Raw genomic sequence first — 27,090 nt, 5'->3', positions numbered from 1 at the left:
ATGATTCAAGAGGTCACTGGAAGCAGGAATATTTCCTTCTTGTCTGCTGGATTCTCTGGTATGCCTCACATGAGATACTTTTATTTATTCCTCTTAATTGCCTACTTTATTTCTTTTCTAGGAAACACCTGTCTGATGTTTGTTATCATTACGGACAGAAATCTTCACACTCCTAAATATATCTCTGTCTTTAATTTATCATTGAGAGTATTACTAAAATCCCTCAGCAACTGGATGCAGTTTTGTTTGGGAATCAGTTGATTTCGTATGGATTGTGCTTGTGTAACATACTCTCCAATATGTTATTTGTTTTAGTTCATTCACTAACTCTCACTGTTCTGTCTTTTGACAGATTAGTAGCTATTATGTATCATGTGATTGTAACCAACAGATCAATGCTTGTTATAATTGCTGCTTTGTGGATGCTAGCACTAATGCACACAAACATGAGCAGACTTTCATTTTGCAGAACTAGTGTCATAATCATTCATTTTTGTGATCTTGGGTCAAATTTCCCAAGCTGCGTCAGCATGCGTGTTCTGTTTCAGGTGGTCATTGTGTTTCCAGTTTTTTTGTATTATCTTTTCATATACATGCATAGCTGTAACATTGTTCACAACTCCACATGACCGTCAAAGAGCCAAAAAGACATGTACTGCTCATTTAATAGTAGTGGCTGTATTTGATGTGCCCATCTGCTTAACAAATGTCTTTCATGTCCTTTTAAGCACCAACACTATAATTATTCTTTCTCTGACATCTATGCTTTCTTTAGTGCTTAACCTTATCATGACAAAGCACTTGATGTCTGTGAAAATGCTTATCAAAAAAGAATAAAAAATAAAATTATGAAATAATGAAAATCATGTTTTACTATACTAACTGTGTTCTAGTTATAATGTTAGTAGCAGTGTGATTTTTGTATTGAATTCTTTAAAATAATTATAAAATAACTAAATATGAAAGTGTTTGTTTTGTGATACTTGAAGTATAAACTGTAAGTGCAGCATCTTTAATCTTGTGCCAGTCTAATTTTATGTTTAAATTTCATGTAAACTATGTACAGAAATCCTTACCATATTAATCTGTATTGTAATATTTAATTGGAATAATTGTTTAGGGAGGCTGATAGGAATCATAGTGCCTAGCAATATTGACTGATACACTGAAATAATTATTTTAATAGTCTGTTATTGAGTGTTTATCTAAAAAGAGTTCTTTATCACAGGTAACACAACAGTCCTCACAACAGGCAGCTTGACTTCAATGCATTCAAACTCTGCAAATGTGACCTTTGTTCGCCCTGCAACATTCTTCATCAATGGCTTTTCTAATATCCCACATGCAAAATACTACTATGTGTTTTTGTGTTTTGTATATGCTGTGACCGTTTTGGGGAATTCACTTATCATGTGTATCATATATTTGGCCCGCAGACTTCACACAGCCAAATACATTGCTGTCTTTAATCTGGCCCTTTCTGATCTGTGTGGAAGCTCAGCTTTGATTCCAAAACTCATAGACATGTTTTTACTTGAGCACCAGGACATTTCATATGAAGCATGCTTGATGAATATGTTTTTTGTGTTTCATTTCATGAACATTCAGTCTTTGACACTGCTTGCCTTGGCTTATGACAGACTTGTTGCTATTTGTTTTCCTCTACGGTATCATGCAGTTATTACCAAAACATCAATGTCACTCATTATAGGTGGTATGTGGATTTTTTCTATGACTTTATTTGCTGTACTTGTGGGATTAGTCAACAGACTCTCTTTTTGTTGGTCTACTGTGGTCAATAGCTATTTCTGTGATCACGGCCCCGTCATCAGTCTTTCCTGTAACAGTAATTCCATAAATTATCTAATGGCATATATTTTATTTATTCTCCTAATTTGTCTGCCAGTGATATTGATAAGCCTCTCATATTTGTGCATTGCTGCAGCATTGCTTAAGATTGCTCATGGTGCTGATCGCATTAAAGCCATGAAAACCTGCACCTCACATCTTGTGTTAGTGGCAATTTTTTATCTCCCAATTTTAAGTGTATATGTTAAATCCATCTCAACATCTATTGATCTAAACGCTCGGATTATTAACAATTCACTGACCCAAATAATACCCCCTATGCTGAATCCCATCATATACGCTCTAAAGACAGAGGAGGTCATGCAATCCATAAAAGAACTCTACAAACGCAGCAAGGTAAACACTGTTATAAAAAGAAATGTGAAACAGAGAAAATAAATATAGGTGCTTGTCTTTTCACATTTTGTCCTTTATGGTTTTGTTTGTTTTAAGATTGTATGAAAGACAATGTCCTTAATTGCATATAAATATCAGAAAAAGCTATATACTTTGATTATAATTAAATTCCTCATATGTGATCAGAATTAACCATCACAGTGCTCAAATAAAAATATTTGCACTGATTTAGTGTGGCTCTTTTTTTTTTGTAGCCTCTAATGATAAGACGAAGGAAATTTTATTTCAAAATCTGAATTTAACTTACAAAAATGTTAAGCTTCAATAATGGCAGTCTAAATTGAAAAATTATTTGTATGCAAAAACAATAAAGAAACTAAAGGATAATATATTAATGTGTATGAATGTTTTAATATAGTTTAATATAGTTATATTATATTATATTAGAGAAGATGCTTGCATTGAGAGTGGTAACCAGTCTACGGGAGCATCAGAACTCAAGAGAAGCACGTAAAATGTGAGTAGCGTGTTGTTGCAGCCTTCAAACGGTCAGTGTTAAAAAAAAAAAAAATTAAAAGGTTAAATAAAGATTAACAAAATATATATGTATATATATATATATATATATATATATATATATATATATATATATATATATATATATATATATATATATATTCTAATAGACCAAAGTACTTCATCATGAAGACATAACTATGAGACAAAAACATGTAAAACGCTTAAAAAAAATAAATAAAAAAAGTGTTTGTTTAGTGCTCATTACACATTACTTGGAAAAGAATACTAGCAGATAACAACTAGTCTTACGAAAATTAACCATGGTTTTATTAAAGTAAAAGTGTAGCAACCATGTTTTTAAGCATATAAACATACATTAAAACGTACTACACAATCACACCTTCATATATCATGAAACATTTCAATGCACTCTTGAAAGACAATCTTCACACTACACCTTTTTTTCAGGAAAGCGAGATGAATGTTTTATTGTGCAGCACTGTCTCAGAGGCCTGTGTGTCAGGCAGATTGTGTGGCAGAAGTCTTTTGTTTCAGGAGCTGCTCTTTGCGAGTGTTCTGGTAGGTGGTCATGCACTCCTTAAACTTCTGAACCTCAGTCTGACACTTCCTCCAGTCCTGGTGCTCAGCCATACAGTCCTGAAGAGCATAGTGCAGCTCAGCACAGCCTGTCCTGGAGATCATCCCGTCCAATGGATCATCCTCTTCCTCACTCCTGCTCCGGTTGTGAGGGGATGGAGTCGATGTCATCCTAATAATTTCAATTATAATTTAAAATGTGTTATAATAAGTAACGACGAAAGTTTTAAAGGTAATACCACTAAAAAGCTGTATTAAATAAAAAACAAACAACCCGCTCGTACAATCAGTATTCAGATCGTCTTACACGCTCGTGTTTGTGTAGCAAAACTCAAAACTTTATTTAAATAAACTTGCCTTTGCAGTGTTAAGATTTCAAGAGCTTCAGGAAGGTTTCATAACTTGTCTAGTCGGGAACATTTCTTACCATGAACAGGAAATGTGTTACATTTTTAAGGGTCCGAGTCCATGAGGTAAAATGACAGTAGATGTCAACCACTAGATGGCAGTGTTGTATCAGACAATTTTAATCGTAAAGTCACGACACCTCTAGTGAATTCAGTCAGGGCGTCATTAACTCGTGTTTTTGAGGGTGCACGTGTGGGGTTTGGTCATGCTTGTCACGTCACACATAGCAGCCACGATAGCACTGTTTAACCCTCTGGGCTTCTTCGCCCGAAAACGGGCGAAAACTTGAACGTTTTGAAATGTTTAATTTTTTTGCTTCATCGGATGGGGATGAAACTTGGTGACTTTTGTTGTATTACCTATATGAACACACAAAAAAATCAAGGAGATGATTCTGATATGTTAAAGGGTCATAAAAAAAGTCACACTTAGCTTCCTCCCGCCCGAAAACGGGCGACATAGGAAATGAATGGGAAATACGAAAAAATAGGAAAACTCAGAGAAACTTTTGGTGGTACAAGCTACAGATCAGCAACTGTGCTGAAAAAAAGTGTACAGCAATGAAGGGGTGACACTCTAGAACATCAAGAGTGCAAATAAGACCCCCCCCCCCCCCCCCACACACACACACACACACACCCACGCACACAAACACACATACACATACACAGATAAACTGGCGACTGCAACAGCAAATTTGTAGAATATTCCACATAAAATCAATAAATGAAAAAAAAAACTTGCTCAAATGCACACACGCACACACACAGAGAGAGAGAGAGAGAGAGAGAAAGAGAGAGACTGGTAAGACTGCAACAGCAAATTTTGAGAATATGCAAAAATAAATAAATAAAAAATACAAAAAGAGACTCTCGCTCAAATGCAACACACACACACACACACGCACACACACACACACACACACACACACACACACACACACACACACACACACACACACACACACACACATTCACTCACACACACACATTCACTCACACACACACACATTGTGTTCCCTTTCTAACCAAATGCTATAGTTTGATTGTAATCATAATGCAAAACCTGATACTTATCTAAACATTTTTGTTAAGAAAATAAAGTAATCATCTTTTAGAATATCTAAATGTATATCTAAATAAAAAAACGAATAAGATAGAGAAATCATGTCTAAAACAACAAAAGGAATCAAAAAGCCTTTCTATATAGGATATATAGGAAGCTATAGACAGCCTACAGGCTGGTACAGGACATTACACAAAAGTGGCTATTTTTTAAAGCCACTAGATGAAGTTCTTCTCCTGGAACATTTTTTCTTTTAGGCTGGCACTCTATTTTGATGTGAAATGCTGCATTTATTGAATTTTTTTTTAATAAATAAAAAATAAAAAATGATATATTAATTCTAATGGAAAAAATAGCTCATAAAAATTATATAATTAATTCAAAGTATCATAAAAAATTCTAAAAATTCTAAATAATAATCAGAAAACATTATAGAACAAAAATATATTTGATTTTGGTTATCCTGGGAAAAAGTAAAGTACAATTTTAAGGCTTCGCCCGTTTTCGGGCGGGAGGAAGCTAAGTGTGACCCATTTACGAAGAAGCCCAGAGGGATAACTGATATAGGGTTGTTTTATTTATGTATTTATGTAATAAATTTTATTGAAAACATTTCCAAACCAAAAATTTTCAACATTTGGCCTAGTCTGAGATCTTTAGCTTTTTAGACCAGGTTTTCATTTAGAATGTCTCCGTATTTTGCTGTGTTCCTCTTTCCTTCCATGAACAGTCCCTGTCTCTGACAAAAAAACAAACAAACAAACAGTTGTGGTGACATTGCATACTGTATATAACAGTACACATATTTAATTTTAAAATTCTATAAATCATAGGACAATCCTGTATGCTTCAGGAGATGCCAGACATGAATGTGATAGAGGAAGACTGAGAAAAATCACTTCAGTGAAGTTTGACAAATAGTGTAACAAAATTTCCAGAAACATATTTTCTTTCTTTCAATAATTGCATTTAAAAATATCAAGCTGTGGCTGTAATTTCTGAGTAGCTAGTTTAAACTCAATTAATGACACTTCTGAAGGCACTGTTTCATTTGAGAATGATTCATATATAAACAGTGCTGCAAACAGGAAAAACACACTACCACAGAAAGCTGTCTCAATTTAGAGAGCAAAATAAAATTCAATTTTAAAGCTCTTCATGTTTTTATACACATAACCCACTTTTCTTAAATGCTTAAGAAAATGTTTAATTAGCGTCGATAACCCATAATCAGGACTTCATACATTGTAATCAAATCTTCTGCTGATTTGAACTCTGCTGATTTGTCCAGAGGCTATTGGGTTGACCACTTCTCTTAATTCCTGGTGTTTTGAGTGGATACAGCTTCTTCAGACGAGCTATAGTTTCAAGTCTGCATTGGTCAGACAAACCGTTAACATATTGAACATTCCCAATCTTTGAACAAAACGCAGCCATCTCCTTGGACACCTGTTTTATACATAATGTATAAAGAAATTACAATCCAATGGGATAAACACACACTCATAAACAACCTTATGACTCCCCAAATAACCCAATTCTCTCTAAATTAAGACAACAATGCCAAAGTGACTAATTTGCCAGTCTTATTAAAGCAATGACCTTGTTCAAATAGGCAGGCCTGCAAGTAAAACTGGCAGCATCTTTGCACTTTGCAGACCAAGCAGCTTTAAAAAAAAATTGTGGATACACAGAAGGAACATTTTAAACAGTGCTAATATTAAAAAGAAATAATTGGTTTTATGAGTGGTGATAATGTAAAGGCAGCTATTTCTCAGGTGTGAACATTTTGTGAATACAGAATATTGTTGTTTTATCACACTTAGTATATATTGTTTCTCTCCACCCAATCTTATATTATGTATGAACTTTGAGAATGACCATGCTTGCATGCACACTTCATTGTAATTTCTTTTCTTGTGCAACATACAGAGATGTTGCACAATGAAAGAAAACATGTATTGTGTTCTTTATAATTAAATAATACAAATTAGTATGTTAAAAGTATGTTAGTATTTACAAGATAACTGCAGAGAAAGATTTTGTAGAAAAACAATGCATTTTAATATAAACACAGTATAATACAGTCACAAAAGCATTACAGAAAGCCTCCAAGACAATATTATAAATAATCTCAGCACTTTACACTTCAACCACATTTATGTTCTACATTAAAGTACATTTCTTAGAGGATGAACAGACAGTCTCTGGGTCAACAAAGAATGAATCCTGCTTCGAATCTCTTTAGTTTTCAGTGAGTAGAGGATGGGATTCACGCACGGTGTGAGGAGGGATGACAAACACAAGCTCACCAGACCTACATTGGGGTTCCAAATAATTCCAAAAAATGTAAAACTGAAGATGATTACAATAGGAATGAAGAAAAGAGCCACTAATATAAGGTGCTCTGTGCACGTGGCCAGCGCCTTATAACGGCTCTGATGATTTTTCATTCTGAATACAGCAGTCAGTATACCGATGTAGGTCAAGAAAATAAAAACCAAAGGTACAGTAATGAAGAGCATAGTTAAAGCAGTGGCATAGTTCCATTGAGGTGTCGTGTCACCACAAGCAAGAACTAAAACAGGAGCGTAATCACAAAAATAGCTGTGGACCTCAAGAGAGCCACAAAAGGACAGGGTTGGGATGGATGTAACAGCATAGAGAATTATAACAATAGAAAAGAACCAAACTGCACTGATTAAATAAGCCATTCTGGTGTTTGTGTTTATAGATTCCTGTCTTAAAGGGAAACAGATCGCAATGAACCTGTCATAAGAAAGAATACATAAGGAAAATGGTTCAAGGGATAAAAAAGTATAGTAAGTGTACATTTGCAGAAGGCACAGTTTAAATGGCACAAAATTGTCTAGAAGAATGTAAGTCTTAATCATGCCAGGCACAAGAGAAGTGCTGAGAATAAGATCAACCAAAGCCAGATTACCAACGGCCATGAACTTTGGGACATGCAGACGGTGGTCATAGAAAATGATGGTGATCAGAAATACATTGCACGTGATTGTGATCACGTAAACCACAGTGAGGAACATGACATAGATATTACTGTAAGACATTGAACTCAAGGCAACAATGTAAAATCCTGCAGGCTGAATGATGGAGTTGCTGGCATTTTGCATGGTCGTCCTTTTCTTACGACCCAGCTTCCTTGCAGTGTGCTTTGCTTTTTGTGAGAGAGAAACCAAATACCTGCGAAAAACAGTCAAAAACAGTCTGTGCTTCACAAATCACCTTTAACGTCTGTGTTATTTGAGGACATAAGCCCTTATGACATTCAACCAGAAATATGACAAAGAAACTTACTACATTTAACATATTACAGTGATTGATTATCATTAACACATACATGAAAAAAATGTTGTAGAGGTTTGTGGATAACAAACCACGGGTTTTGTCTTTGCTTCGCAGTTCTGGATCACTGTGAATCCTGAATGTGAACTTGAGAACATTTTGGCCAATATATTAGCCAGTTTTTCCTCCAGAGGTATCATTAAACAGAAAATAACCTCTGCTACTGTATCTAATTGTCTTGAGAGAAAAGACATTCATTAGTGATTTTTACTTCATTAATGTGAGATTAATGATGGTGTAACTAATTAGTCTGTTTATTTTTTGTGTTCGTTTTTTTAACAACAAAAATCCCCGGAGGCATAATTCAAAGGCGGCATTATGAACTAAATAACACACCAGTGGGAAAATCATATAACAAAAACCTAAGATTGAAATACTTTAAAAACATTCATTTTATAATATGAAGTAAAACCAAATAAATAAATAAAAATCTAAGAATTAACAAAAATGATAAAACACAAGCAAGGCATTCTTTAGAAGATACCAGATGTGCAAGTGAAGACTGAGAAAAGAGAATAACTTAACACTACTGCACTTCAGTGATGTATGAACACAGCTTTACAATTTACACAGCTTGACTGATTGAGGTGTTAAATTGACATTAATCCTGAAACCCTTTCTTTGTATCATAATAAGTAGATTTAGAGATATCAAGCTGTTGCTGTAAATTTGGAGTCATTTAAAATGAATGAATTTGAGATGCCTGAAGGCACCGTTTCATTTGGAAATAATAATGCTACATTAATAATAATGCTAATAATGCAAACAGTGCTGCCAGGGTAAAACACATCACCATAGACATAATTTCCTAATTTGAATAGTATTTAAACTCGTTTAAGCAGGCCAAGTATGTTAACTATTAACCATCAAGACTGGATGGGCAGACAAACTTGTGAAATAATCATTTTAATGTATTTCAGTTTTAAGTCTGACAGTGTTCAGACAAACAGGAAACAGAATGTTATAATTACATTTACATTTACATTTATTCATTTAGCATACACTTTTATCCAAAGCGACTTACAGATGAGGACAGTGGAAGTAATCAAAAACAACAAAAAGAGCAATGATATATAAGTGCTATAACAAGTCTCAGTTAGGTTAGCACAGTACACGTAGCATGGGATTTTAAATAATATAATAAATAAAAAGAAAACAGATACAGAATAATAAACAGAAAAAAAAGAATAGAGCAAGCTAGTGTTAGAGATCTTTACACACACACACACACATACAATTGCATAATAAATGAAAAGAAAATAGAATACAAAAAGATTAGAAAGGTAGTTAGATTTTTTTTAAGAATAGAATTAGAATAGTGAGTGTTAAAGTTAGAGGGTCAAATAAAGATGGAAGAGATGTGTTTTAAGCCGATTCTTGAAGATGGTTAAGGACTCAGCTGCCCGGATTGAGTTGGGGAGGTCATTCCACCAGGAGGGAACATTTAATTTAAAAGTCCGTAAAAGTGACTTTGTGCTTCTTTGGGATGGCACAATCAAGCGACGTTCACTTGCAGAACGCAAGCTTCTAGAGGGCACATAAGTCTGAAGTAACAAATTTAGGTAAATGGGTGCAGAGCCAGTGGTAGTTTTGTAGGCAAACATCAATGCCTTGAATTTTATGCGAGCAGCTATTGGAAGCCAGTGCAAATTGATAAACAGAGGTGTGACGTGTATTCTTTTTGGCTCATTAAAAATTAATCTTGCTGCCGCGTTCTGAATTAATTGTAAAGGTTTGATAGAATTGACTGGAAGACCTGCCAAGAGGGCATTGCAATAGTCCAGCCTGGACAGAACAAGAGCTTGAACAAGGAGTTGTGCAGCATGTTCCGAAAGAAAGGGCTTGATCTTCTTGATGTTGAATAAAGCAAATCTGCAGGATCGGACAGTTTTAGCAATATGGTCTGAGAAAGTCAGCTGATCATCAATCATAACTCCAAGGCTTCTCGCTGTTTTTGAAGGAGTTATGGTTTATGTGACTAACTTGATGGTGAAATTGTGATGAAACGATGGATTTGCTAGAATCACAAGCAGTTCTGTCTTGGCAAGGTTGAGTTGAAGGTGATGATCCATCATCCATGAAGAAATGTCTGTTAGACAAGCTGAGATGCGAATAGCTACCGTCGGATCATCAGGATGGAATGAGAGGTAGAGTTGAGTGTCATCAGCATAGCAGTGGTATGAAAAGCCATGTTTCTCAATGACAGAACCTAATGATGTCATGTAGACAGAGAAGAGAAGTGGTCCAAGAACTCAGCCCTGAGGCACTCCAGTAGTTAGATGTTGTGACTTGGACACCGCACCTCTCCAAGATACTTTGAAGGACCTATCTGATAGGTAAGACTCAAACCATTAAAGTGTGGTTCCTGAGATGCCTTTTGCCAGTAGGGTTGATAGGAGCATCTGGTGGTTAACCGTGTCAAAAGCAGCGGACAGATCAAGCAGAATAAGTACTGAAGATTTGGATTCTGCTCTTGCCAGTCTTAGAGCTTCAACAACTGAGAGCAAGGCTGTCTCAGTTGAATGTCCACTTTTGAAGCCAGATTGGTTGCTGTCAAGGAGAAATGTAATGTTGTGTGTGAGAAATGTAGAGACTTGGTTGAACACAGCTCGTTCAAGTGTTTTTGCAATGAAAGGAAGAAGGGAAACTGGTCTGTAGTTCTCTAAAAGAGATGGGTTGAGGTTGGGTTTCTTAAGTAGTGGAGTTATACGTGCCTGTCTAAATGATGAGGGAAAAACACCAGTGTGAAGGGATGTGTTGATGATGTGAGTGAGTGCAGGTACAACTGCAGGAGAAATGGCTTGAAGGAGATGAGATGGAATAGGATCAAGCGGGCAAGTAGTAGGGTGATTAGAAAGGATGAATTTTGAGACTTCTGCCTCAGAGAGTGAAGAGATGGATATAAATGAGTGTAAGTTTGCTGGTGATATGAGCTTAACTGATTGTGGTGTGGAAAAAATTGTGCACTAATGTGTTTAATTTCATTAATGAAAAACGTTGCAAAGTCGTAAGCTATTAGAGATGAAGCAGGAGGGGGAGGAGGAGGACAAAAAAGTGAGGAAAATGTTTTAAAAACCATGCGAGAGTTAGACGAATTGTTAATTTTGTTATGGTAGTATGTCTTTTTAGCAGTGGAGACATTAGCAGAGAAAGAAGATAGGAGTGACTGATACACATTAAGGTCAGTAGTATTTTTGGACTTGCGCTACACACCCTTTCAGCAGCTCTAAGCTTAGAACGGTGTTCGCATAGAACATCAGATAACCAAGGGGCAAAAGGGGTGTTACGGGCTGGCCTGGAAGATAAGGGGCAAACAGTGTCTAAACAAGATGTACTGTAAGAGTGGAGCAGAAAGTATCAGTAGCACTGTTAGCATCCAAAGATGCAAACAGTTTAGGGGAAGGAAGTGAAGATGAAACCATTGCAGATAGCCGGGAGGGTGAAAGTGTGCGTAGGTTACGTCGAAAGATGACATGTGGAGGGGTAAGTGATGTGTCAGGGACCATGATGAGGTTAAGAGTGAGGAGGAAGTGATCCGACGTGTGCAGTGGAGTAACCAGAACATGATCAGTAGAGCAGCGTCGTGTATAAATAAGGTCCAGTTGGTTGCCTGATTTGTGAGTAGCAGTAGTTGACACTCGGTTGAGATCAAAAGAGGCAAGCAGAGTGTGTAAATCAGCAAACAGAGGTTTATCTAGATGGATGTTGAAATCTCCAAGCATAACTAGGGGAGTACCATCCTCAGAAAAGGTTGAGAGCAACACATCTAATTCATCCAAAAAGTTACCCAGTGGTCCTGGGGGTCGATAGACAACTACAAAATGTATTTTAAAAGGGTAGGTAACCGTAACTGAATGAGATTCAAAGGTGCTGTTGATACCCAAAGATGGCCAAACGCGTATATAATGACTTGTTATGTTGGGTACACACTACACAATTTTTTTTAAAGGTACATTTTTGCCTTTTTTTTAATAAATAGGACATTATATATTAACAGAAAACAAATGGGATAGAGAGAAGGGGGACAGGATTGGGAAAGGACCATGAGCTGGGACTCAAACTCGGGTCCCCTCTGCCCACAAGGCTATTGGCGCCAACCACACTGCACGATTTCAGCAACGATTATTACTCGCCAACAGTTTTTTGACAGTTGTGCAGTGCGTATTGTCAGAGTGAAGCACAAATTTGCCCTTAATGCTCCTCAGATATTTAGGCATGCTAAATATCTGTCCATGACTCATGCAGTGTGAAATGTGTTTTGACTGGAAATTACATCAAAGTTCAGAGTCATAAACTTGCAACAGAACATCAACAAGCATGACTTTAGCAGGCAACCATTTACTCCATCATATTCTTCCTTTTTTATTTTTATTTTACACTGCAAATCAGTGCTTGTATCGCAAGCTTCCTCCTGGCTACAATTTTTAACAGAAAGAAATAATGTCTCCAACAAGAACTGTGTGCTCTTACATTATTTTCTATATCAGTTCTTGCATGTGTTTGGTTGTGAAACATTTGTGTACAAGACAGAGTTGTCAGCGATTCTTCCACTAAAAAAATGTGTAATATGAGCACACAACAGCAACTAGATGATTCCCCAGACAGTTGTGTAGTGTGAAATGAACAGCGATCCGACTATTTTAAAAATCATGCAGTGTGTTCCCGTCATACAGACAGAAAATCTCCTTGTAAATGCTTCAGTATGTGCCACATGTAAAAGGACACACATAAACAACCTAAACCTGACTGAGGAAGAAAAAGAGACTGCATAATAAAGTTGTTTCAGCACAAGTCCTAAAATGGCTTAATTTCTTGATGTGTTAAATCAATCCTGAAACTTTTTTGAGATGCCTGAAAGCACTGTTTCATTTGAGAATCATAACACTTCATGAACAAACAGTGCTGTTACAGTAAAACACATCACCATAGACATGTCTTAATGTAATATAAAAGGCATTTCCAGTCCTTTGTTTTTTTATCTTCATAATCCACTTTTTAAATAAAAAAACACAAATGATATGTTTATCTAAAGTAATTTTTGCGTAACATTATGTTTGAATTGGATAATTGAAGGTCAGCAGCAAAGACACTACAGAACTACAGTAACAACACAGCACACACAACACCTCTGCACTTACTGCCGATTTCTCTCAACATGGGGATGGGAGAGCTGTCAGGCAATAAATGGGTAGTTACTTATTTGAAAAAGTAACTCAGATATTTTTTGTACAATTAAAGAGTAATGCATTACTTTACTAGTTACTTGAAAAGTAATCTGATTACGTTACTTGCATTGCTTTACCCCCAACACTGATCAAGACTTCATTTATTTTAATTGAAGCTTCCACTGTATAAGGGATTTGGGCTGTCTAGATTGAGGCTATATTGGATTGACCAACTGTCTTAAATCAAGCTGTTTTGATTTGTCACATTTCTCCAGATGAGTGAACGTTTCCAGTCTGACATTGGTCAGACAAACAGAACTGAATGACCATTTTTTTTGGACTTGGAAATGTAAAGTTTAGAAAAGAATGTATCTCCTTGTAAATGGACACCAACTGTATACATACTGTACAAAGAAATGACAATCCAATGGGAAAAACACACACCCATAAACAACCTGATTCTCAAATTAGTGACTAATTTGTTATTTTATCTCATTCACGTGATTCTTAAAAACAATCAGGTCTAGTCTGTGTGAATGCTTTCTGCTCTAATTAACCCCAGGCTGCTCTCATCTCATGAGGGTCATGGCTAATGACTTTAGAGGAGACGCAATGTAAACACAACAATGCTTGTCCTCTGAGCGAGTTAATTGATCTCCCCAGTCAAAAAGACGACATAATACTCTCAGAACTTCAATGAAAATAAAGAAAATGAGAGAGAAAGCCCCTAGTCATTAACAAGAAGATTCATTTGGTTTGTAGGATCTGGAATATAAGAATTCAACTGAGGTTAACAATGATCATCAGATAGAGATAAGCTTTTCTGCTGTTATGATTATTTAAAATATTGCGAGTTGGCTGCAGTGATGTATGGAGAGAAAAATCAGATGTGAATATAAATGAGATGTTGCATCTGCCACCTTGATTTTGCTTTAATAGAAACTCCAATTAAACAGCAGCTGACATCTGCCATCAATATCTCTCCAAACCTTCAAATATATCTTCTATGGAAGCTGCTTTTGCCTCACAATTGCTGATGAAACGATTGTTTTGTCAAATGGCATCCCCATTTCCTTTTATAAAAGACAAACACTTGTATTTCATAATTTGTGTTTGTGTGTGTGTGTGTGTGTGTGTGTGTGTGTGTGTGTGTTACTTAATGAGCAGAGCCTGGTTAACAAAATTCCCAAAGTCACCAGTTTTCCTTTCCACAGTCACTTTCTTCAAAGTTGTCAACATAAAGGGATATTAATGAGTCTCAATTAGAGTGATGAAAACAACCATTTTCAAATAATGTGTCTGTACCTTCACAATCCCAAATGAACAGACATTCCAATAATTAGTAAGTGCTTATGGGAGATAATGCTAATACTATAACTTGTTGTCTCCTTGAAGAAGTGCCAGATTGTTTTTAACCATTTAAAGCACTGCATTTACTGTAAATAAAAACACTCTATTATGATTATTTGTTGTCTTAAAAATTAATTTAGAGTGTATAAGGAATGCTAACTTCTGACAAACTTCTATAATCTGTTGAAAATATGTCTAGTTGCTTGGTAGGTACTATGCTAATGTGTTCCTGGTGTTTAAAAGATAATATAGAATCATAATGGCTGTTTGAGAGTGAATTGGCACAAGACCAGAGGAGCACAAAAGACTATGGCTGGCCATTATAAGAGAAAATAGCCTATTTCGATGGGTTTCATTCTTTATCCCTTGCTCTTTTTCTTTTTTGCTGCGGTCAGCATTAATATTTGACCGATTCCTCAATTCTAGAGAGGCTGTGAACTATACAAAGTCATTTTGAATTCCACTCAGGCTTACAGGGCCAATGGACTATGAGTCAGAGGCCTAACTCTTTACACACGGAGAGTGACTAACTCTGCTGAGGCACTGAGAGACTGGGGGCTGGAGTAGGTCATGTACGATTAATATGTTCATATGTGAGAAATAGAAAATATCTGAGTGGGAAAGAGGATTCATCTTCTTTGTGAGGAGCTGAATATAACAGATGAATGATGCTGAGGCAGCAGGTATTCTTTCCATTTTTCATCTAAGGCCTGAACTGATGCTATAAGCACATATGGACACCTGCAACTTTCTTGTCCAGCATCAGCACCACTAGTTTTGTGATATTATGAGAAACCTCAAAACACTATTATTCTGAAAAATAATAAGATATTACCCCTGAAGTTGCAGGAACATAAAATATCCAGAGTAAATATCATATTATTATTTCCCCAGAATATTAGGACTCAAATAATGTAATTTAAAGTTTTTCTTAAAATAGTGCCCTTCTTTTTAATTAAAAAAAATATTTTTATAATGACTCAATAAGCAACACTGCCTTGTAGGACAAATATGAAAGAAGTAGTTGGCCCAAATCCTGCTATTTTCCAAAAGCTTATGATGTAATCACTGGTAAAACACAAGGATAACATGAAAAGATCAGTGATTGTAACTGTCAAACTCCAAAGCTCACATAAAAGTACCATAAAAGTATGATTAGTATGCATTATACTAAATCTTTTAAGTTAATTAGATTGCTTTATGTGAAAAACAGGCTGTAGTTTAAGTCATATACTCAAAATCATGTTATACAAATTTGATTTGCCACATGCTGGAAAACATATGAGAAGAAACTTAAAGCAAATCTCAGTAACACTAAAGCCTAAAGTCACTTTAGCCTCTCAAGTATCTGTATTTAGCAGGATACAGAAACCAATTAAAGGTTAATGAAGCATTAGAAGCATTGCAGTGAACATCAATAAAAAAACTTCATAACAAAAAATTATTTGGGCTTCCTGGAGGGAAATAGATTTGCAAAGGACATTTGTTTTCTTCTCAGTACCTACAGGATTTGTATCAAGGGTTGTGCTGCTGCACGACTGACCTTTTTTAAAATCAAACACCCAGTCATAAGGAACCTAGTAATTAAACCATGGGCAAATGAAGCAGGCTTGGGGGCGAGACTCAGGATTTATAGGACGTCAGCTTGCCCCTTATAGATATGACCCTGATGGGATTAATCCCAGCTCTGCTATAATTATGTTACAGATTTGTCTTAAGTCATGCCTCTGTTCTTTTATTAGCAGCAAATTGTCTCTAGCTATCATCAGTATTTGGGAGAGATATCCTCTAAAGAGGGAAAGAGATTGAGAGGAAAAATTGTGTACATATAAACTGTATTTGAAAGTTTTCAATAAAACCCCACTTACTGTAAGAAACTACCACATGCTTCAATGCAATCAAATTATGTTTGAATGGGGAAAAAAAAAGATTTTCTCTCAGCCTGAATTTCCTCATTCTGTTGCCTTTATTTGACATTCTCAATGATAAAATCCAGACAAAATGAAGCATAAGTAAAAAGACCCAAAAATTAGACACATAAAACACAAACAGAGCAGTCAATGAGGATATCTTGAGTTTTATTGAGGATGCAAGTCATTTGTTTATAAAATAGTATTATGTCACGGCTCTATAATTTAATTTCAGGTTATCTGGGCTGCATAACACTCATCCAAAATATGATGAAGGTAAGAATTGCACATTTTTGTACAGTCAAATCTCAATATGCATAAATAAAACCAAATGTCTAATTAAACATTGGAGAAAAAAAGGCTTATTGTGTCTCACTCTAGATCAAGAGTGTCTTGGCACTGTATACAGGGTTATATAGGGTAAAAAAGCTAAATTCAAGCAGTCCTCCACATAGTGCATATAAAGTTTTTTTTCACATTCATCCTAATGCAATTAAACATTCTTAAATTATATCACGAAAGTTGATCCTTTACCCATTTCATTAAATACATTAATGCCCATTTTTCAGCAGTATAAGAGAAGTTTTTGTATATTTTTGCTTACATTTGTCCAGGATTTTATAACTGGACTGTTTGGTAAAGCAAAGCATTTAGGAGTGTACCACATATCCTGCACTTTCAAATATATTATTTGGAATTGTTATGTATTAGTATTATTTTTTTGAAACTGGAAAATACAGTTAGACTGCCTTCATTCCATAGCATCTAATACAAATGAACAGTTCGTTTGAGCCCTGTTGTCTTTTCTGTGTTGATGAATTTTCTGTCTGGATCTTTTTTTTTCTGTCTGGATCTTTTAAAAATAGCCAACAGGCTTCCATTTACATCACAGTCGTGATACATGATTGGTTACTTTCAATTGCTTGCAATGAGATCTGTAATACCTGGAGAAAGCTACCCGTTAGCATTCCCATTCATCTCAATGGCTTGTAACCAGAAAAAAAAACAGATTTCCTGATTGCTGGTCCCAGACAGGTGGGAGGGACATTCCCATTTCAACATTTTATTGAAAAACAAAAAAAAAAATACTAATAATACACCCGTGAGTGCAAGATGAGTGAAATTCCATATCCATTTCCCCAGTTTATTTAAAAAGTGTATCTGCTGAAAGTTAATTTTGTAAATTTGTAAGGGTATACGCGTCTTATAAACTAACATACATGGGCTTAAAATGGGCTACAAAACTTTAATGTCATAGCGTTTCATCAAACAATTCGAGGAGACGAGGTCAGAAGGTTCCGCTTAAACTGCAACATTTGCTAACCTGGGATCGGAGTCCTGTTCATATCTGTAATGATACACCTCCATTTGATCCCGACAGGCCTCTCTAATGTTATTAAGCCATCTCTTGATACCTCTTCTGTTCAAGTACAACACCATGAGGAACACAACTCCAATGAGGGCCAACACAATGCCGAGAAGCACATAAGATCGGGCATCCAAGTTTTGGCACTCCATGTCCCTCTTTTCTAGATCCATCACGTGCGTGTTTTTCTTCTTTTCGGGTTGTACGCATTTCAGGCTATTGGAGTCTGCGCATTGGGAGCTATTCTTCAGCCATTTATAAAACTCCTTCAGTTTGTCACATTTACACTCGAACGGGTTCTGTGATAAGTAAATACGTATTTCCTTGAACTCGTTTAATTTCGTTAAATTGTGACTATCCAGGGTCGTAATGGAATTATTTGTCAGTATTAATGTGGTTAAATTGAGGTTGCCAAACCCAGAAAGAGGAATTACCTCCAAACGGTTTCCAGACAGGTCCAATCTCTGAAGATTACCCAAATTATCCGTGGACAGCGCGAGGGGTAATTGGCTCGCGTCCGAAGTCATCAAAGTGTTACTGAGGTTAAGATTACGTAGCTGTTCCAAACCATAAAAGGCTCCAGGGGACACAACCATTAAACGGTTGTGACTCAAATCTAAGGAAAGAAGTCGGGAGAGTCCACAAAACGCACAACTTTCGATCACCTGTATGTTGTTGTCCTGCAGTGACAGCGCGCGCAAGTCCGTTTCGGTCCCATTGGCTGAAAACGCTCTCTTGGTTAAAACTGAGATATTGTATCTGTATAAAGTTAAGTTTTGGATGCTTCTGGGCACTTCGAGAGGTAGTATGAGCTCTTCACAACTCACCAATCCGTCATACCGCATGTAGGTATCGTGACATTGATGAGCTTCAGCGGACAAAACAAACAAACACATCAGCCTCACGCTAAAATGATATCGCTTTAAAGTGTGAGATGAAACACAAAGTAGTTTTCTATTCATTTCCATTTTAATCTGACCCGAATGTTAATCCAAAGGTTTAATGGCAGCATATGTTCTCTTCATAGTTTGGATTCACTTCGCTTCGGGAAACCGTTTCAGCCATCGAGGAAAGCAGTCCATGTGGCCAGAGAGTGTTCAGCCCGGCAGCATTTTCTCTTTCTGGAGCTCCCCTGACGACGCCTACACTAAAAGGCGATCAAGTCCTGTCTAGCAGCATCCCTGAGGTGAGCAAAACCTCGCCCACTTCGCTAAACGAGAGAGAGATAGACAGAGCCGCGCATTTAGAAACTTTTAAACGGGACAGCTACATGCTCTGTGGGAAAATAAAGCATGCTTCCTATGAGACTCTTCAGCAGGGGTGTAAAAATAGCAATCATAAAAAGCATGGGTACATTCTCAAAATTTTACTCCTTAAATGTAGGGTTACCACCTTCAGCTAGGCAAAATAAGGGACACCTACTCAAACACAAATAATCGAGGAACTCGTAGCTCTACAGTTAACCTAACTTGCAACATAACTTAATATTGTTATTTTAAATTAGATTATCCATTATTATTATTATTAGGCTTTGTTTTTGTTTTTTTTAACAGTTCTGCAGCTTTTACCAGAATGGGATGAATTGATATATGTATGTGTATATATATGTGTGTGTGTGTGTGTGTATATATATGTGTGTGTAATTGTCTAAATGTGTTTTCTTTTTAAAATTACATGATGATTTATTTATCTACTAAGCTCTGATAATGTATGAAGTATATTAACAGTCTAACCACATTTTAATACAACAATAGGCCTTTATCTTTAGAAGCATGGATGTGTCTGTCACTCTTAAGGTAAAAACAAAAAAAATGAAAAATTCCGTCATAATTTATCCTGGTTTTCCTTAACCCGCATAACTATTGAACACACAAGAATATACTTTGAAGAATGTAGGTAGGACAGCTGCTGATCCTCTGTAACTTCCTTAGTAGAGAAAAAATACTATTAGATTATGGGGACCAGAAACCGTTTGGTTACCCACATTCTTGCGATTGAGCGGCCATATTGAGCGTTGCATTTTTCCCCATTCAAAACTATACGAGTGACACGTCTTGGGTATTTGACTACATCGCTATGGAAACAAAGACGCCAAATTCCAATCACATGAAAATGTACTTCTCTAATACTTATAAATTTGATTTCATTATAATTGCAACTTAGTATTATAAACGGTGCACAATAGCTTTGTTGATTCATCTGTGTTGGCATTTGTAAAATATGGGACACATCGCGCCCCGTATTGAATTGATACCGGGCGCATAATTTTAACTCTAAATACAGGACGATTCCATATTTGAAGGGCGGGTGGCAACACTATTTAAAGGTAAAAGTATCCAACAACAACAATTTGTCAGAAACTAAGTATTCGCATCTAATTGTACTTAACTATTGAAAAGTTTGTATCGAAATGTATAACTATTGTTGTCTGATATTGTTAAAATAGCTACTAGCCTATATTAATATGTGCTTAGGCCATCCTTAAAAATATTTTGGTTTGCAGTAACAGTAATTTTTTTTAAAAAAAGGGTCGGTAGGTCGGTCTTTTTTTTTTTTCAAGTTTCAATGTAAAAAAAAAAAAAGTAAATTTTTGTGATGGTGATGACCTCTGTATGAATTTAAACAAGTTAGCATATCGTGACGTCACTGACTGGGTCTTCAACCCGTGCCTTTGGGCGCATCATTGCAAACCTCATTTTGATGCAGGCTATATAGACCACAAACAAATTTAAATCTTTGTCAAAAACATGTTTATTGCATGAATTTCAGGTGAGGAAAAAAAATGAGGTACTGTTTTACTTGCATCCACCGCTACGTATCAATGCAACCTACAAATGAGAGAACATTTACTTTGCTTTCTTGGGTTGTCACTTTTGTGAAAAAAATCCTGTTTGATTTGAGTGACGAGTGTTCATTGAATCGATTGTAAAATCGATTTTGCATGTCTAAAGTTTTATACGGCAAATAACACCAAATATAGGTAAATCCACGGACAACAGACAGGAGGAATGTAAAGATTCAATATATTGGTAAAGACCAATATTTCTGATGATTTATTGGCGTGAAGTTACGTGCAAAATGACAAACAGGAGTGCAACATTTTCGAAAAACAATAAGCAGAGTGGACTGCCATAATGCAAAATATTTACTGCAGGCTTCAACATGGCTGTTTACGATTAAATTTCAACAACAAAAAAATCGCATAGGCGATTTTTCTTAGGCTATCAAAAAAATTTTTTTTCGAATATTCGTCGAATTTAAAATAAAAATCCACATTCGAATGCGCATATGAATTTTAGGTGTGCATTAAGGAAGCTGCCTTATGAGCCCCGGTACGTGTTCCATTCCATCTCGCCGCGCGCACAGCTGTGTCTACACAACTTTCAAAGGCGGACGAGCTCGACACGCTGTATCTGCTTTCTCATCTTTCACCTCGTGTACGCGCACAAGATGCGCTGACAATATATGTCATTGCATTATAAGGTTATATTAGCCTATCCAGTTGAAGCCACTTAAAAAAAAAAAAAAGAAAATCAATGTGGAGAAGATCTTGTTTACATCAAAACTGAAACCAAACCGTTCACACAGAACGCATATTTCGCGCATCTCATGTTTTTAAATGAAAAAATGTATCCTGTGTGACTGGTTTTCCGCCCTTTCTATTTATTTAACAATGCATGCATACATGATGCTGTTTTGTTTATAGTTCTTTAAGCAACTTAATTAATAATAATTGGTTCATAAACATTATTTTAAATATTGTTTTTTTCACAGTCATGTATTCTAATGCTTTGAATAAACATGCAGTATATTTTGCTCAATGCGCTATCTTGAGCCTCAGAAGAGAAGCAAAAAGCTTTTCTTCACCCTAACTGAAATTATGCATTTAAAATTCGAATACAATTCGAATTCTGATCATATTTACGTAAAAAAATTCGAATTTAGTTTTTTCAGCTATTTTGACAGCCCTAGGCAATTCAAGCCCGAAACTGTATGAGACTGAATACCAGCTGAATTCACATTTCTGTTGTAAAAAGAGAATTCAAAGGTACAGCACGCACATCCAAAAACTTTAAAACTGGGTGCTGGGCAGACAAGTAGTTGAAAATGCTCCTTAGAAATTTTAATGGTTGCTCACCACGTGGTGAGCAACCATTAAAATTTCTAAGGAGCATTTTCTGGTGTGCGGACTCATTGTTTACCTGTTGTAAAAAGAAAAACATTGTGCAGAAGTATTATTTGCTGTTATGCGTGTTTGTCCGAAGCTGCAGTGGCTGTGTGACGCCTGTTCAAAAAAAAAAAACTGGACGCGCTCCGAAAAAAGGTCATTTAAATCATTTTCTTATTTTTGTTTTCGAAACTTGTGTTGGTTGATTCGTGCTTGATTCGTGCAAAAGATTTTCGAACATAAAGTGACAGTCGACACGGTCACGGTTTTAGACTAGAGAGGAGAAGGGATGGGAAAAGATCTGGGCACAGTTTTTCCAGAACTTTGTGCCAAGTTAAAGCGGTGTCGAGCTGTTTTAATGAATTTTTTTAGATGTATTATGGTGCCCAAACCCGTATGACTTTGAACAGTGACCGCGAACATTTAGTTTACTGCAGCCGCAGCCATCATTACCAAGCGCGAACCGTTGACTCTGACAGTGAGTGAGAGTCTGAGACGAAGCGAATGCACAGGCCACAGTGTGACATCCGTGTAAACGCAGATGACGTCAAGGTTTTTTTTTTAATTAAAGAAGATAGCCTTCATTTGTATGTAGGCCAAGGCAATTTATATATTTACAATACTTAAATATAATTAATAGTATTTCGCGTTTGTATTAGTTGTTTGAAGAGTAAAAAAATAATTGGTCGGTCTTAACGCAAATTTACAATCGGCAAGTCGGTCGGACTAAAAGCAAAAAAAAAAAAAAAAATTTGAGTCTGTGCTAAATTGACATTTAATATTTTTAAGGATGGCCTTGTATGTTTGTGTATGTAGAAAGACTGTAGCTATACTAGGTTTTGGGACCGATATTGTCAGTGCACTGATATGTGACACACCAATTCGAATAGACCCTATTAGGGATAGATGGAATAAGACCAGTAATAATAGTAGGCTAATAATAATGATGATGATAATCTTGCAGTGTTTCAAAAATGGATACACCCAGAACAATACATGAGTAAACACCATTTTATGTTTTTCATTCACTGTACACTGAGAAAAAATGATAGTGTAAATTTAACTGGTTTTATTTGAGTCAAAAGTATAATTTGCTGGATCAACCTAAATACATTAATTTATACCACCAAACCTACAGTATGTGGGTTAAATCCTATATAAATCACTCCTTAAAGTAACCAGTGCTTTAAGTGGGCCGGTACTCACCGGTACTCCGTACTGCCACTTCCAAATATAACTCTTGAGCATACCGCCACCTCTCCGTGTGCCCAGAACGTGCTTTTAGCATACCGGTAAGCTCATTTGGACATCTGTTTTAATAGAGGTTTTAATCTTTTGCCTGCGCTGCTGCTTTTCATAGCGCCCTTCACAATGCAATCTTCCTAATTTGTCCCACCGAGAGCAGAGACTAAATTACCCATACACTCTTGAGTTTTACAAGTGAAAGCGCATGCGTCAATTTTGCCACCGTCAGTAACAACTCAACGTGGCCGGAGAGGCTTTGTGAAACGCGCACACACTCGGCTCGGTAAAAATTCAAATACAGTGAATAATAATAAATCTATATAATTTTATGTTTGTAGTTTATTTAGAATATATTTAGTTATCCCACAACATAATTTAATATCCACTTGGGGGAGCAGTTAAACAGTTTATTAGGAACAATCAAAGCTGACTTTCAAACGAATTTTTTTGCACCATTACTCAAGTCACACAATCCTTCAGAAATCCATTTAACAATCTTATTTTCTACCGAAAAAAAAAACAACATTTATTGTTGTTATTATTATTAATGTTGAAAAGCGCTGAGAATATTTTTCAGGGTTTTTAGGGGGGATAAATTAAAAGAACACAATTTTGTTACATTTGTTACAGTAACATTTATTTGTTACATTTATATTATTTACATCAAGCTATTGAATGGTAGGCTATAGTATTGTATATTGTTATTGAAACTTCATAATATTTCACTTGATTATACATTTAGTCAGGAATTATAGTTTGGAAAAAGTCTAACTAGTAAAATGTTTACACGTTATGTGAAAACTAGTACAAGTATATTAATATAAAAAGAGACTTACTCATGTTTAGGATCTCTGCTGAATAAAGTGCTTCATTCTTTTTTTTTTTTTTCTTCTGAGGAAATCCATTTCTCAAATCCAAAACCACATCTTTTTGGGGTGATTTATGTCTTACTCCTCTCATTGCAAAGCAAACAGTAAAATAAAAACTTGAACAGTCTCGCTGCTTTTTCTTCTGTGTGGGCGTATTCAAGCCGCGCGCTTCAGTTTGAATCTGAATTAGTGATGGGCATTTCGGATCTTTTTTGTGAGCCGGCTCGTTTGACTCAGTTCACTGAAAAGAGCCGGCTCTTTTGGCTCACAATCGGCTCTTTAAAAAACAATAATGTTTTGACTATGATAGGTGTGAAAACAATTCTAAATAAATTATTAAATGAAATCATACTTCACAATTTCTTTAAAATGTATTGCTTTTGTTATGAAAAAAAGAATACTATTAAACATTTGCATTTAAATTACAACTTTTGAATGTATAGAAACAACAACATTACAAAACAAATACAATCTGAACAACATCATAGAACCCATATTAAAGAAAAATAAATAACTGAAAGGATTAAACTGGTTCCTCTTTTTTTGGCATGTTATATAACCAGCATGAACTCTCACTAGTAATGTTTTGTATAACTAGCATGAACACACACAATGCTGATCATTTTTTTTATTTTATGAGAGATTTGCATTCACAAATGCAAGCTGCCTTACCTTCGAGGGACTGATGATCATTAAAATGATTCCAAATGCTGTTGTGATTCCGACTCATTTTCCTGCTTTTATTTTGTTTTCACAGCTGTGTTTTTCCTCCCCTTCGAGTTTGACACTGTGTGTGTGTGTGTGTGTGATGGCTTGGCCCCTCCCTCATGCCGTGTAATTGGTTGACACCTTATGTGTGATTGACAGGAACAGAATGTGAGGCTAATCAGACAGTCAAAACGAATATGTGCGCATTTAGGCCTATATAATATTTTTTTGTTCTTTGTATTAGTAAATTATTTTAAATAAAATAAAATGCGTCCATTATTTCATTATTACATAATGATTTATTTTCTATAGGCTATATTTTTTTTAAATCAAGTTGGCTCTTCAGATATGCGAACCAGCTCTCGTCGTTCACCTACAAGAGCCGGCTCTTAGACTCTGCTCATTCGCGAACGACCCATCACTAATCTGAATAGAGCGTTCAGCGCGGGGGCGTGGTCACATTAGATATAATGAAGGGAGACATGAAAAACGGACATCGCGTTGTTTTCATATGGATTACTTTATCACAGAATATCTGTTAACGGCGGCACTTGTTTAGTTTAAAAGTAGACATGTCAAGCTTTCTATAGATCTCTCTCATGTCTCTTCGTTGAGTATTCACGGAGTTACAGTTCATTTTAATGACGCGTTTGTAAATGAAGATCAGCACAAAGTCTGCAGACAGCACACCTTGTTTGTTATCTTTATTTTATAAGTGCACAAAGTTGTTATTTCTGTATCCAAAGAAAAGTAGACCCTTTACAGATTCGATTGATGTATTGCTCTTATCTGTACGATTGAAAGTGTAATTTAAGTTCTTTTCGGGGTTATCAGGAGAAAATTACTCATAACGCGTATCCGTGTTAATCGACTCCAGAGGGTTAATATGCTCTTCTGGCTTCAGTCTCTGAGTACTAAAACATCACGGTCAGAATCGGATGACTCGCTGGCTGACACCCCACCAAGCCTGAATGATATCGCTGCAGGTCAGATGCAAGCTAAGGAAATAATGCAGTAGCCAAGGGCGTAACTTTGGGACTACCATTGGGGGGGGTTAAACTCGCGGCATATTTGTTAATTTACTTGTTTATTGAATCATTTTCTTGTCTAAAAGGTAACATGCTAATTTGCATAATTTAATTATGCAATCCCCCACAAAAACGGGTGACTGTATTGGAGCAAACAGCAACTTAAGTTACAATTCAGTGACATTGGTTCTACACAGTCCCTGGCACCCTCTGGCTTTACCTCATAGGACACTGGCAAACGAACATCTAGCCAGCCAACTCCAGTCAACCAAACAAATCATCAGGTAACTCGGTGTTTCTCAAACTTTTTCTGCCATTCCCCACTTCGGAGATGGGAAAGGGTTCCGAGCCCCACCTGCCCCCAATCACCCCAACAAAATGTTAATAAACTAGGCTTTAAGATTAACTGTTAATGTATTTTATTAACATCAGATTTTAAAAACTTAACATCAAATAACAGCATTAAAAACTTTCAAACAGAGAACATGAAAGTGCAATTATATTATCACTTTGCATGAAATAAGACTCAAAAGTAGATAAAAATAATAGTGTTTGCATTTAGCCTCTGATAACATCAAATTCAGAAACTGAGAAAATACAAGTGTGGACTGACGTTAACGTTAGTTGTGCTTTGATTCACTTTGTCACTTTGTAAACTCCATGCCAAAAAAAAAAAAAAAAAAAAATATATATATTATAATAATCTCAAATTGAACCGGAGGTGGTAAATTCCTAATAATTTAACGTTATGTATTTTAATAAGATAACGTTAGATATGGAATGCCAGAGCTGCCAATTTTATAAATAAATACATAAATAAATATACAAATAAATGTAAATAAGAATAAATAAAAATATAAATAAATATACATAAAAAAGCAAAAAAAAAACAAAATAAATATTTATACATTTATTTCCATATGTATATATTTATTTTTTTCCATATTTCTTTATTTTTAAGTTTCTTTATTTTTAAGTTTCTTTACTTTTACGTTTCTTTATTTTTACGTTTCTTTATTTTTACGTTTCTTTATTTTTACGTTTCTTTATTTTTACATTTCTTTATTTTTACATTTCTTTATTTTTACATTTCTTTATTTATACATTTCTTCCTGCAT

General features: G+C 35.7%; 4 protein-coding genes and 1 pseudogene across 4 annotated transcripts; 2 read left to right on the top strand and 3 right to left on the bottom strand.

The window, feature by feature from the left end:
- LOC132132369 (olfactory receptor 1496-like) lies at window positions 1-837 on the top strand (annotated as a pseudogene).
- A 411-nt stretch (window positions 838-1,248) lies between these two features.
- LOC132132716 (olfactory receptor 6N1-like) lies at window positions 1,249-2,247 on the top strand. Its single transcript, XM_059545214.1, has one exon. It carries the CDS (start codon window positions 1,267-1,269, stop codon window positions 2,245-2,247), a length of 981 nt encoding a protein of 326 aa, XP_059401197.1. The 5' UTR covers window positions 1,249-1,266.
- A 782-nt stretch (window positions 2,248-3,029) lies between these two features.
- LOC132132717 (cytochrome c oxidase assembly factor 4 homolog, mitochondrial) lies at window positions 3,030-3,514 on the bottom strand. Its single transcript, XM_059545215.1, has one exon. It carries the CDS (start codon window positions 3,490-3,492, stop codon window positions 3,244-3,246), a length of 249 nt encoding a protein of 82 aa, XP_059401198.1. The 5' UTR covers window positions 3,493-3,514; the 3' UTR covers window positions 3,030-3,243.
- Window positions 3,515-6,965: 3,451 nt separating this feature from the next.
- Window positions 6,966-7,994, bottom strand: LOC132132368 (olfactory receptor 10A4-like). Its single transcript, XM_059544741.1, has one exon. The coding sequence runs from the start codon at window positions 7,929-7,931 to the stop codon at window positions 6,966-6,968; it is 966 nt and encodes a 321-aa protein (XP_059400724.1). The 5' UTR covers window positions 7,932-7,994.
- A 9,600-nt stretch (window positions 7,995-17,594) lies between these two features.
- LOC132132545 (trophoblast glycoprotein-like) lies at window positions 17,595-18,922 on the bottom strand. Its single transcript, XM_059544961.1, has 2 exons — window positions 18,389-18,922; window positions 17,595-18,253 (listed from the first exon to the last, which is right to left on the bottom strand). The coding sequence occupies exons 1-2, from the start codon at window positions 18,920-18,922 to the stop codon at window positions 17,891-17,893; spliced, it is 897 nt and encodes a 298-aa protein (XP_059400944.1). The 3' UTR covers window positions 17,595-17,890.
- Window positions 18,923-27,090: the final 8,168 nt, after the last annotated feature.

The sequence above is a fragment of the Carassius carassius genome, chromosome 49, assembly GCF_963082965.1.
Source record: "Carassius carassius chromosome 49, fCarCar2.1, whole genome shotgun sequence".
Classification (NCBI taxonomy): Eukaryota; Metazoa; Chordata; class Actinopteri; order Cypriniformes; family Cyprinidae; genus Carassius; species Carassius carassius.
The sequence above is the reverse complement of the archived record's forward strand: the minus strand, read 5'-3'. Positions and strand labels throughout refer to the sequence as shown.

Excerpts from the sequence above, each read along its gene's own strand:
- LOC132132717 (XM_059545215.1), bottom strand. The coding sequence starts at position 3,492 with ATGACATCGACTCCATCCCCTCACAACCGGAGCAGGAGTGAGGAAGAG.
- LOC132132716 (XM_059545214.1), top strand. The coding sequence starts at position 1,267 with ATGCATTCAAACTCTGCAAATGTGACCTTTGTTCGCCCTGCAACATTC.
- LOC132132545 (XM_059544961.1), bottom strand. The coding sequence starts at position 18,922 with ATGGAAATGAATAGAAAACTACTTTGTGTTTCATCTCACACTTTAAAG. Across the intron at positions 18,254-18,388 it reads TGTCTGGAAACCGTTTGGAG|AACCCGTTCGAGTGTAAATG; the intron begins GTAATTCCTCTT and ends TACTTATCACAG.
- LOC132132368 (XM_059544741.1), bottom strand. The coding sequence starts at position 7,931 with ATGCAAAATGCCAGCAACTCCATCATTCAGCCTGCAGGATTTTACATT.